A 13,365-nucleotide genomic window follows, 5' to 3' on the forward strand; every position below is an offset into this window, starting at 1 on the left:
ATAATTTCAAAGAAAACTTATCCGTTTGCAGCAGCTCCAGAAGTCCAAGTCTTCACACCTGTAGTCTTGTTCCTAGACAGTTTTTATCACCTTAACATTTACATTCACACATAAGGAATTTTTTAGCCTTGTGGATGCTAAAAGTATATTGAATTTGAATGGAGCTCAATGATTCTCTTATAACTAAAAGGAAAGTGCAAGAGAAATGGCTGAAACTAAAATTAATTAAGATGGCTATCCAATTCTATTAAAAGAAGCAGCAGAACAGGTAAACAAACCTTTCGCCATAATTATGAGAGCAACCTTAGATTCAGCTAAGATTCCAATAAGTTTGGAAATGTGCAAATGTCTCTCCTACTCACAAAGCGGGACCAAAGGGCAAAGTGAACCATTATCGACCTGTAAGCTTGACATGTTCCTGGGAAGATAATGGAGTCAATGGTTAAAGAAACATTGAAGGATGATCTTTTCAGGAATGGAACTATACAGAAATCAAAGAATGGGTTTGTTAAGGGGGGAGGCTCCTTTATGGCCAATTTCATTAGCTACTATGACACAGTAACAAAAGAATGAAAAACTGGATGCAAAGAGTAATTTTGTTTTATATTTCGGTAGATATCACGAAAGCTTTTGATATTGTTCATCATGAAAGACTGGCTATACAAATTGGAGCAATGTGATGACATTAGGGGCAAGTTGCTGTTATGGATAAAGGGATATTTGAGTGCAACAAAACAGGAGTGGTTATTAATGATCATTGTTCTTGGAGTAATGTTATTAGTAGAGTCTCCCAGAGCTCATTGCTGGTCCCGTCGTTGTTTTCCAAATGTATTAGTGATATTGATGAAAGCATATGAGGCTTAATGTCTAAGTTTGCAGATGATAAAGGTGGGCAGGATGGTTAATGAACATGATCAGGTATGTATGCTACTGCAAAAAGATCTAGAAAAATTAGGAAGATGGTTCAGCAATTGAAGTTTACATTTAGCAGTTTCGGCATATGAGTAGCAGTAATCCCAGAATAACATGCCGACTATGTGGTACTACACTTAAGGTAGTATAGAATGAGAAAGACCTCAGAATAGTTGCACAGTCAGAGAAGTTCTTTGAGCAGTGCCAATGGACTGCTGGGACAGTTTATTGAGCTGTGTCAATTATACACATGCATTTTGCCAGCAGGTATAAGGAGATAATTATTCCACATATAGGGTAATGCTTAGGCCTCATCTTGAGCTGCATACAAGTCTGGAAGCCTCATTTTAGGAAGAATGTGAAAGTGTTGTGGTAGGTGCAGAGAAGAATAAGATTGGTTAGGCAAAGAGTTCAGGACTCTTAACACGAAGAATGCTGCTCTGCAAATTGCATTGTGCAGATACTAGTCATCTGCAAGATGTGATTGAGGTGTGTAAGTCTTTGAGCGATTGAGTAAACTCAATATTAATGGCATTCTTACTCTTGGTTAGACAACTTACTTCAGGAAACATAAATTTAAATTAAGGAAGGGATGATTTCAAGATAGATGTGCAAAAATTAAATTCAGCCAAGGGGCAATTGAGTAGTTTAGATAAATTTAGGGAAGAATTGGACAAATCACTAGAAGAGATAGACAAGGAATGTGAAAGTAAAATATGAGCACATAGTTCTACTATGTGCTCATATTTTAGCTAATGCTAAAATATGAGCACATAGTAGAGGCATGTGATGCAAGAAAGCAACCTTGTGCAGCATCAGCCAAAAAAACTTCCACTTCACCCCTCCGTTTGTTCGAAATACCTGTCCATCTGAGCTTTAAATTTATTTAGGCTATCAACTTCCACAACAAGGGATGGGAGTCTGTTCCACCAACCAACTACCCGCTGGCTAAAGGCAAATTTCCACACATCTATCCTACATCTGTCTTTCCTCAATTGGAATTTATGCCCTCTCAGGTGATTATTCTGAGCAAAAGGAAGAATCCCATCCGCATTGAGCATGCTCAAACCATTCAAGGCTTTATACACCTCTATCAGATCATCTCGCCAGTGCCTAGTCTCCAGACACTGTAATTTGCAAAAGTTAAGCCTTTCTTCGTAAGAGCAACCCTTGGTTCCATTCACTAATCTTGTTGCCCTTCTCTGTACTCATTCCAGCAGCTCTACATCCTTCTTGAAATGAGGCCTCCAGACCTGTATACAGTACTCTAGGTGTGGCCTGACCATCGCCTTATACAATGGAATAATCACCTCCTTATCCCTGCTAGAAAAATTCCTATATATCATTGACAAGACACCATGAGCTACTCTTGCAGCCCGTCTGCACTGCTCAAAGAACTTCATATCTGCCTGCACAATTACCCGCAGGTCCTTTTCATTCTCTACCACTGTCAGTGTAGTACCACAGAGTTGATACGTTGCTCTGGGGTTACTGTTTCCCATATGTAGTACTTTACATTTGTCAATTTTAAACTTCATTTGCCACCTCTCAGCCCATCTGCTCAACCTTTCCAGATCCTGTTGCAGCAGCATAGCGTCAGTAGTGTCCTTAACAACTCTGTCAACCTTTGTATCGTCTGCAAACTAGGACATTAAGCTTCATATACCATCATCATTATCATTTATAAATACAGAAAACAATAATGGACCCAACACTGAACTGTGAGGGACTCCACTAATAACATTAGTCCACGATGAGCAGTGTCTATTGATTACCACTCTCTGTCTTCTCCCCCTCAACCATCCCTTTATCCATAGCAGCAATTTTCCTCCAATGCCACACTGCTCCAATTTGTGCAGCAGTCGTCCATGTGCAACAGTATCCAAAGCCTTTCTAAGATCCAAATATATAATATCAAAGTTATTCCCTGCATCCAGTTCTTTTGTGACTGAATCATAGTATCCAGTCAAATTGGTCAGGCAAAACTTTCCCTTAACAAAACCATGCTGTGTCCGAGCTATAACTGAAGTCTTGTCTAGATAATCCTGCAGTGGTTCTTTAACCAGTGTCTCCATTAATTTTCCTGGAACAGAAGTTAAACTCACAGGTCTATAATTACTTGTGTCAGCCTTTGATCCTATTTTGTGAATTGGGGTCACATTTGCACATCTCCAGTCTATGGGTACCTCCTCTGAGTCCAAAGAAGCTCTCATAATTATGGCTAAGGGTTTGCTTACTTCCTTTGCTGCCTCCTTTTATATAACTGGATAGATCCCATCCACCCCGGATGCCTTTTTTATGTTATCATCAACAATTTCTCCTCCACTTTCCTCTCAGTTATTACAAAACCATCTAGCTCACTGCCAGAGTTTACTTCACCTCTGGCATTCTCCTTCCTGAATAACTCCTCATGTGTGAATGTAGATGCAAAATACTCGTTTAGTTTGTTAGCCACCTGAGCAGGCTCCTCAACTGTTGAACGATCAATATCCAGTGGACCAATCTGATTCATCCCTTTCCTTCTAGAGTTTACATAGGTAAAGAACTCTTTTCTGTTTTTCTTTGCATTCTTTGTCAAGGATTTCTCATAATCTGCCTTTGCCTGCCTAATCTCCTTTGTGACTTGGTTACAGACAGGCTTCCATGTCACCCATTAATTTATATGTATCCCATGCATTTTTCTTCTCTGCCATATGTCTCATTAGTTCATCTGACATCCATTTAGGCCTAAACCTTGAACCATATTTCTTAGTTGGTATGTAAAGCCTAGTAGCTTCCAAGATAAGTTCTTTGAATGCTTCCCATTTTGAATTTGCTGTTGGTAACATCATCAGTTGGTCCCACTGTATAGAATTTAAATACTGTCTCAGACCATCGTAATCGCCTTTACGAAAGCAATAACCCTTCCCTTTACCCCTGATGGTAGTTACCTCTTTGAGTAAATCTCACTTCAGCACACTGTGATCACTGCCACCTAGTGGTTCATTTATCTGCAGATTCTTAATGCATGAAGAATCACTACTTATAATCAGATCAAAAGTATTACTCCCTCTAGTTGCCTCCCGAACATGCTGATGTAGAAAACAATCATCCAATAAATCCACAAAAGCCGTGCTAGTGTGTGAGTGACCAACCCACAAATTCCAGTCAATATCTGGGAAATTAAAATCCCCCATTATAAGACTCTGATTTACTGGCCCACTCTATTTCCCTGAACAGTTTCTTATTATACTCATCAGACTCATTAGGCCTATAGCACACTCCTACTCTCAATTTTGATCTTATCTCACACCAAACTGACTCGACACTGCACTGTCCAGCAATTTCGACTGGCTTCACTTCCTTGGATTTTGTGTTTCTTAACTAATAGCATAACCCCTCCTCCCTTCTTATCCTGTCTATCCTTTCTGTACACATTGTACTTCCCAAATTCCAGTTCTGCATTCCTTATATCTGTGTGACACAATGTCTCTGATATCTCAACAATATCTGCCTTTGATGTTTTGAGCAATACCTCAAATTCATCAAATTTATTTACCAAACTCCTAGCATTGGTGTACACGCAAGTATACATGCACCTCTTCCTATTCTCATCTACCCTAACACAACCCATGTGTTTACTTGTACCACAATGACTCCCAGCAGCCTCTGAAATATCCTGCATCTTGTTTTCCAGGCTGCTGCTCATTCCAATAGAAGCAGTACAAGAATCACTTTCACCTCTGCCAGTGGCTACTGTTAATCTATTAATCCTTGTATCCCCCCCCCTGCACAAGACTACTCTCATTCTCGATTTTGACTTAATGCTGCAAGCTATTGCCAGGTTACTACTCTATTATGTAATAAAAATATTCAAATGCAATTTCTGACAATATTTTTGGATTATTTAGCTACCAAATGCAAGCTGATTTTATTATGTTCACTTCGTGAATTCACATGTCAAATTGAAATTTTGTCTCTGATCACATGACTGGATTTAATTATGCCATCAGCTGAGCTGAGCTTGTTGAGTATAGAATGCATACCTAATACAAATTGCTCCTGAATACTTGGGTTGTGTGCATACCTTTCAAAACACTTGTATTTTTAATATCCAACATATGTTATGTCGAAAGGATCCTGTATTTATGTATTCTACTGTATATATCTTATTGTTATTGTAATATGAGTAACTGGAGTAACAGGAAGGTTCAAGCTTCCGATTACTCGGATACTTAGATTCACTGTAAACTCATTCTGAAGATGTTACATTATTATGTATGTTATTTTCAGAGATGTGATTGTGATGATGACTGCACTTCCCCTCGGTGTACCTGTGCAAGAATTAGTTTCATGTGTTGGTATGACAAGGTATACTTTTTTATTTGTATATAAGTTTATTTATTTAATTATGAAAGAGTTAAAAATGTAAAAAGCAAACTTCTTTTAAGAGGTAAGCATTTATGCACCACCATTTTATATTGTAAGTAGATGCTCTTGGTATTTGGAATCCCCTCCCCCAGTAATTAAGAATTTCTCGGAGCTTAAATTTATTTAAACATTTATTTAAAATGTTTTAATGAGGTAGTTGTACAAGATACAGTAAACCTCCGCTATTCGCGGGGGTTACGTTCCTGAGAAATGTCGTGAATACTGAGTTATGGCTCCCATAGTAATAAAGAGGTTCCGTTCCAAAGTATGAAATATATAAGAAAAACTAGTCTAAAATTTTGTCTATGTATTATATGTACCTTCATAATATGACTATGTACATAGACAGTACATAGTGAAATGCAAGCATATCGCATCGAAATGAAGATAAGAAACAATTTAATATTAAATGTAATATTTATTAGAAATTTCAAACAAATCTTTCAAACCAGCGCCTTTGCTTGCTAGCAAAAAAAACATCCCGCCAGTGCTATCACCAGTTTCGCTAAAGTGTTGATAAAGGAGTTTTGCCTTTTCGCGAATGATGAGTGAACTTAACGAAATTTTATTTTGAGTTCGGTCTTCTATCCACAGATTTAAAGCTTTTTCCATTTTTTCTAATTAACATCACAAGTTACAGAGCATTTCGAAGCAATTAGCGCGTTTTCACGGACACTACGGCGAATTTTTTCTTCCGATTTCTTGATTGATCGTACCGTTGACTCATTGATTTTATAACGTTTTGCCACTGAGGAGACACTTTCACCATTAGAAATTTTGTCTAATAACTCAATTTTATTCGCTAATGTCATCACCTTCTTTGATATTTTCACATTTCTCTTTTTATTCGTAGCCATATTTTTGTAGGGGTTAGAAAGAACTTGTCCACAATAAAGTCACTTTCTTCCGTTAACACACTCGAAAAAGTCTGTTTTACACTGCAAAACGGTAGATTTATCATTTTTGTAAGCATATAAATTTATTCAATTTATAAGCATATAAATTAAAAGCAAACGACGAAACCTTCCATGACAAACGCATAACACATACTGAACAAGGATTAGCAAGAAACATCCACACTCGCGATTTTTTTCACCCCTCTCCCCCACCCACTGAGCGCTGTTTTGACCGGGAAAGATAATTTTAGCCACGCCCATTTTTTTTATGGCGGAAAATATTCACGGCGCTTTAAAATTCACATTTTTTCAGGTTTCATTTTATATTAAATCGGCGATCGCGAAACCGCGAATACAGATACCGCGAATAGCGGGGGTTTACTGTATTCCATTTTGGTAATTAACATTGATTTTCAAAAGAAAGAAATTTCATTGAAAAATTACTGTTTGGTTTAACATTAAATTGTATTCAGTTAAATAATTGAACCCATCAGTGAATTGCATTTTTTCATGGTGAAGGAACCACCCAATGATCTAGCGGTTCTTCAGATTAGTACCATAGGAATAGGGCATGTTTTCTGTATGCTGTGACTGATAAAAATTTAAAAACAGATCCTGGTGGTGAGGGATCCATCCCCAACTCACCACTTTGGCCCCTTCTTCAAAAAGAGAGGAGATCCTGAAATGGATTACCCATTTCAAGATCACTCAACTAGTAGGTTCTCCTGCAAGGGTCAGCCTTGCTGATGCAATATAATATGTAACTAATTAAAGATGGTGTCTGCTATTGTAACTGCTAAAATATTCTAAAAATCATACTTTCAGGTAAATATCACATATAAAAATTTTCATTTCAGGAGGGTCATCTTTTGCCAGAATTCAATATGCTTGATCCTCCAATGTTGTTTGAGTGCAATAGAGCTTGTTCTTGTTGGAAAAATTGCAACAATAGAGTCCTGCAGCATGGTATCACGTAAGTTCTTCTCTTTTTTATTTTAATAAGGAACTGTATATGCAGGGGTTTCTGTATAATATTTGTACAAGTTACTTTAGTAATTGTTATAAATAATAATACATAAATTTCCATTTGTTCTTTAGATTGATGTCTGAGGCCAGCAGAGCTTACAAATTCATTGACTACATACGCATTTGAAGTATAGGTAGTTCTCGACTTCACGAGTTAATTCGTTCCTAGCGTATGCTCATAAAGCGGGAATTTATTTCCCGTAGACATAATGTTAAAAATTGGGGTTATGGTCTCAACAATGAAATTAGGTAGTTAATTAGTTTATATTTAAACAATGATTGATTTATGCAAAGAAATTAAAATGTAGCCTGTAAAATCAAGCAAATTATAATAATAAAGAAATTATTTATGACTTACAAATGTTAAAGAATGTTTGAATAAACATTCTTTAACATTTCTAAGCCATATCGTCATCGACTAAATTCACACTCGTTAATCACTCATTATTGGCTCGATACTCGTTGGTTTGTTGCACAAGGAGTCGTCTTCTTCAGAAATGCATCAAGAGGCGTTTGTTTCCAAGATAATCTTCTCTTTTCTTTATAAAGTTCAATAGCATGCATAAGCATTTTTTAAAAGAATGCACAAATTGCAACTAACATGATTTGTGGGGAGTAACAAGTTTACAAAACTTAAAAAAAAGGAATGAAGAGAAGATTCTGAAATTTTATTTATGTTTTTTATACGATTGAAGATTTCAGTAAAGGGGAAACACATTTCACTATAATAATGCAAAAAACCACACAACTCCAGCTATCGGTATTTTCGCAAATGCAACAACATCGAATTTACTATCCATTTATAATTAGACGCACTAACAGAAAAGCACAGTAAACTGGACAGTGCAAATTGTTTTCTGGTCGTGACCTCCAGAAATGTGCTTTAGAAAAATATCACAAAGCCGTTCAAAATTGGTTCTTATAACAGAACATATGATAATGATAAAAGTGTAGTGCATTTTAATGATTTGAATTGGTAACTAATACAATTTACACTATAAAAATGAGCTTTTAAAGAGTCATATAGCGAAAATTTCAACTTCCGAGGTTGTGGAACGAATTACAAAAACACAATGTGTTATTGGGTTCACATTACGAATTTTTCACGATACGATGGTATCTCTGGAACAGATTAATATCGTAAAGCGGGGTACACTGTATTGTATAGCTACGAGCATGGTTTGAAATGCATTTATGAATGTTTAACATTAATTTTTTGGCAGTTAATCTTCATATTTTTGATTTTGTTGATACTTGGAAAAAAAAAAAAAAAAAAAAACTCGTAAAGTGAGAACTGACTGTATTATTAAAGGCAGCCAAATTTTCAGCAGGAGAATTCACAATGGGCCTTACATTTTTTTCTTGGCAGCATATGGACCTGATCCTGAAGCTTTCCTCACTTGTAGCTGCATGTGCTAACCACTAGACCATGACCAGCCCACTGCATGGAAAGAGTAATTCTAAATGCTTTTGCTTAATATTAGGTGTGATCAAAGACTTTGGGGACTGATATTGTACCTTGAAATCGCAATAGCGAACATTGTAATGAGTTGTGACTTGTCACAGTGCATTCAGTGACTCATCTAGACATAGTGATGCATGAATCATCCAGTTATCCAAGTCACTGTGAATTGGCACATGTTGTATTGAAGCCATTTTATGTTATTTTGCATTTTAAAATGAGTGATTTTAATGAGTAGCAAATTTGCATCAAATTTTGTTTCAAATTAGGAGAAAAGTGTAATAGAAACCTACAAAATGTTAAAACAGCTTTCAGAGAAGGTGCTGTGTGTCATTTTAAGATTTTTCAGTGGTTTTCAATGTTTAAAGAGAGCAAAGATGATCCTCGCTCTTTCTTTCCTTCGGCTTCGAAAAACAACAAATCATTCACTCATGTTCACTATCCAATCAGGATTAATTGAAACTTAATTATCCATAAAGTTGCTAGTGAATTGGTTTTTCTTGTGGAAAATATCAATTTTAACTTTAGGAATGTGACATGTTTCAGTGGCGTGTGGGTGTTGCATCCTCGCTCGTAATCACAGAAAGCGGAGAGTTCTCACGCGTCAGCATCTTCATCACTGTTGTGCTATTGACTTCCGCTTCGTGTCTTCCATCATTACTAGTGATGAATCATGGCTGTGTGGTTCAGAAGCAAAGCCCAGTCCTTGCAATGGAAAACTCCATTCTTTCCAAGGTACAAAAAAGTCAACAGTCTCAGTCAAATATGAAGATCATGCTTGTATATATATTTTGACTCGCAGGGCATTGTTCATTACAGATTTTACCTCAGGGAAACTACAAAATAGTCCTACAGCAATTGTGCAATGCCTTTTTGGAGAAGACAGCCACTGAAAAATTGGACTTCATAGAGAAGTGTCATGCTAACCCCCCACTGCATACTTGGTGCTTTCTGTTCAATAATTTCTTGTGACTCACTCTATCACTGTGGTCTGCCATACTCACTTGATTTAGCTCCCTATGATTCTTTCTCCCCCCCCCCATTTCCAAAGGAAATTATTCAGAAAGTGACACAAGAATATTAGCAATTCGAAAAGAAGCCTATCAGAAATAGAAATGATTCCTGAAGTTGCAGAAGCATTGGGATTGGTGTATAGAGTTAAGGAGAGTACTTTGAAGGAGATTCATCTGTGTAGCTGATAAGTTTCATTTTCCAAATATTAGTTCAGTCTTTGAACCTGTTTTGATCATACTTCGTAAATAAAATGTTTTTCTCACAGGAATATGAAATAGCAGAACATTTCTAACTGATAGCGTTTGAGAAGTTGTAATTTTTTTTTCCACCAAGCATTAACAGCTTATTGAGATACCATCAGAAGGATTTATTTTATGTTACTATTCTGTACAGTGCTGCCTGTACCCATCTTCAAATAACACGTCAAAAACAGCTTATGTAGTGATGCTGAAACACACATTCAGATAACAATAAACAGCAGTGGATGATAGCATTTTATAAATAAAATAAATAAAAAAATTCTGTTTTTTGTACTCTGGGACAACCACAAGGTCAGAGGGGTTAACAAAATATACAAAAGAGCACCATATTTAGTAATCACGAGCTTGAACCATAGTCACTAGCCACGTATACTTGTGTACCCTCACGCCTGACCACTCTGCCCATGGATGAAGCAGATAATCATTTGATACAAAGAAAGCACATGAAAGGAATTTCTGCTACTCAACCCAAAGAAAAAAAAAAAAAAAAAAAAAATGAAATGTCAGTGAACAAAAATACAGGCTAGCTTCAATTCAATTCATTTGTCCAGCGAGTGCATCGTGCAAAATGGAAACGCGTTAATTGAATATTAAAAAAAATAATCAACAGGAAAAATTATAATTGGTCCGTGACCTTTAGGAACGTCTATAAAGAATTTTAAAAATACCCTTTAAATAACTTTTTAACTGTATACCATAAAAAAGATAATGAAAATAATTATAGAATTAATTCTTTATTGCATAAAATACTTAATGAAGAAACTATTTGTTACGGAAATATTTGAATAGAGTTGTTTGAACAGTGTTGGCTTTCTTTTTTTCATCAATCAATTTCCTATAGCCGACAACAATCTTCTCTAGGCCCTTGTGAAATAAATATCGCAGAGAACCTCGAACCTTTTTTGTTTTTTTTTTTTTTTTGAGGTTCTATGCGATACGAAAGATTTCATCTAGTTCTTTTACCGTTATCTCCTTTGCAGTAACATTTTCATCTGGATCATTTAAAAATTTCTTTTGCATTTAAAAATTTTAATTTTGAAATGCAAGTTTGCATGTGACTATTAGCGGGAGACAAACAAGTAACACGTATGCTTCCGATGGTTGATGGAACACACTGAGGCGGGCAAACGCTTGTTTATTGTTCAACCGACATGCAGTAAAGTTAGCGTGCAATTCAAATCTTTTTCAACTATCACATAAAAAAAGATTGCATTAACTGGAAATTTGCATCGTAAACCAAAAGTTGGTACTGTATAATTTTTTAAAATAGCGGTAACTGAAAAACGCGTTGATTGAACTCGCGTTATGCGAGGCCTGGCTGTATCAATCAGGTAAACTTCATATCTTGCCAAAGTAAAGTGCTGTATTTACTGTAGTATTTAGTTATTTATTAGAAATTTAAGATGTTTAAACCTGTGTTAGCAATTTTATTGAGTTTCTAACTTTTTTATTGTATTACTTACCAGGCTGATCATTTTTTTTTTAATGCTCTGCCCCATCTCTATTTTTGTCATAAGCCCTGTTGTTTTTAATGTGCAAAATACCATAACGCGGAGATTTTTAGGAACACATGTAACCGCGTTATAGCAGAACTGACTGTGTATTGAAAAGAATAACAAGAATGTAGAAAAATGGAAAGAAAGAACAGAAAAATATGGCGAAGTAGTCACCCAAGAGTGTGTGTGTGTGTGTGTGTAGGAATAGATGTATATGAAGAACATAAATATTATAAATATAAAGGAAAATTTTACTTGCTTTAGATAATTGCCTTGTCTAAATTTTAGGAAACTATTATTCCTGGAAATAAACTCAATACAGAAGAAAAAGACATGCTAAATATCTCTTTTTGATGCTATCCACTATATGATCAAAGCATGAGATAGCTATCTCAGACCATTAAAAACATTTTTAAAAAATCAAGACTAAATTGTGTGATGGATAATGCAAAAAAAAAAAAAAACTGAAGAAAATGATGAAATTGCATTATCAGTGCAACTGAAGGGTTATATGTAAGCTTAGCTATTGGCATGTCACAAATTGACAACTTTGCAAATTTGGATGAGAAAGTCATGAAAACTGAATGCAAGAGGACATTATTTCTACCTTCAGAGTAGAAATAATGATAACAGTCAGAGGTTATTGAAGATGACAGGGCAAAAATCAGTGATGTTGATCCAGAATTGATATCATTAATGAAATGAAGGATGCAATTTATAAATTTCACTTGAAAATGAATTTGAAGCAAGCAGCATTAAAAGATACTTTTAAGTTATGAAAATATAAGTATCTAAGACATTTGTATACTTATATTTTGTATTGTAATAAAATAATTTTAAAATACTTTAAATAGTGTATAATGTTAATTAAACATTATAATAATAATAAAAAAAATGTTAGTAAGGTAATCAAGGGTGGGTGGGGAGTTTTATTTTGTATTTTATGAAGGTGCATAACTGTAATGTATACCTATTATATATTGGGTGTACAGGAATAATTCGTTAGTCCCTTTGATCTCATTATAACCAGTTTTATTGTACTTGATAATTCTGATGGGTGTTCCTGTGGCCTCTTGAATATTTGGTGTGTTCCTTGAACAACATGCATGAGGCATGTTATTCCTTGAACTGATCTTCTTATATAAGTTCTAGCCCAAGACCCGAATGGCTTCTTATGTACTGCTGCTGCACAGAAAGACCAGTGAGATTTATATTAGTATGTCTGAGCTGATACTCAAGTGGACAACTTCTGGCATAGTACAAAATATTTGTGCAACAGTGTCCAAATAGTTTTCATATTCTGTAATATACTTTCAAGTGACATTTTTTGGTAACATCAGTTGTCCGAGAGGTCCTTTAGTATGGTGGGATGGGGTAAGCAGGATTCAACCAACTAACCACCTAATATTGAGTTCATCCTCATCAAGCCTTTCCCTTAAAATTGTCCTCTACCTTATCATTAAAGCAAATTTCTGATCGTGTTATATTGAAATAACTCCCGAGTGCCTTGCCACTTGATTTTTTGCCTCCAAATGCCCTCCTTTGTACTGATTTCTCTAAATGAATTGCTTGGCATTCTTGTTTGGAAGCCCTTAAATGACTTTGGGTAATGGTTTTTTGTATAGTCTACATCACTGGAATGAACTGAAGGTCACCACCAAACAGTCTATTTAAGAAGTAGAGGGATTAGCAAAGTAGGAAGGGGATGAATGCAAATATTAAAGGCACCTCCGTAGCCAGGTGGGCAGGAGCAGCAGTGCGTAGCCCACGCTTCTTGATTAGACCGGGGTTCGAGCCCGTGACCACCAAATACGGAGGATGTGGAAAGGTCAGGCAATGACCACCGCATATCTCCGGAGCAATATGGCCTTAGTTGCTAATGCTCCTAA

General features: G+C 35.9%; 1 protein-coding gene across 4 annotated transcripts in view; it reads left to right on the forward strand.

The window, feature by feature from the left end:
- LOC150080867 (histone-lysine N-methyltransferase EHMT2-like) overlaps window positions 1-13,365 on the forward strand; it is a 558,915-nt gene that overhangs the window by 463,401 nt on the left and 82,149 nt on the right. For all 4 annotated transcript variants that reach the window (XM_090381696.1, XM_090381697.1, XM_090381694.1 and 1 more), the window contains 2 exons: window positions 5,185-5,262; window positions 7,076-7,191. In XM_090381696.1, the coding sequence (XP_090237822.1) occupies window positions 5,185-5,262; window positions 7,076-7,191 (194 nt within the window). The remainder of the gene's footprint in view (window positions 1-5,184; window positions 5,263-7,075; window positions 7,192-13,365) is intronic.

The sequence above is a fragment of the Mastigoproctus giganteus genome, chromosome 9 (assembly GCF_048544385.1).
Source record: "Mastigoproctus giganteus isolate SK-2022 chromosome 9, ASM4854438v1, whole genome shotgun sequence".
NCBI lineage: Eukaryota > Metazoa > Arthropoda > Arachnida > Uropygi > Thelyphonidae > Mastigoproctus > Mastigoproctus giganteus.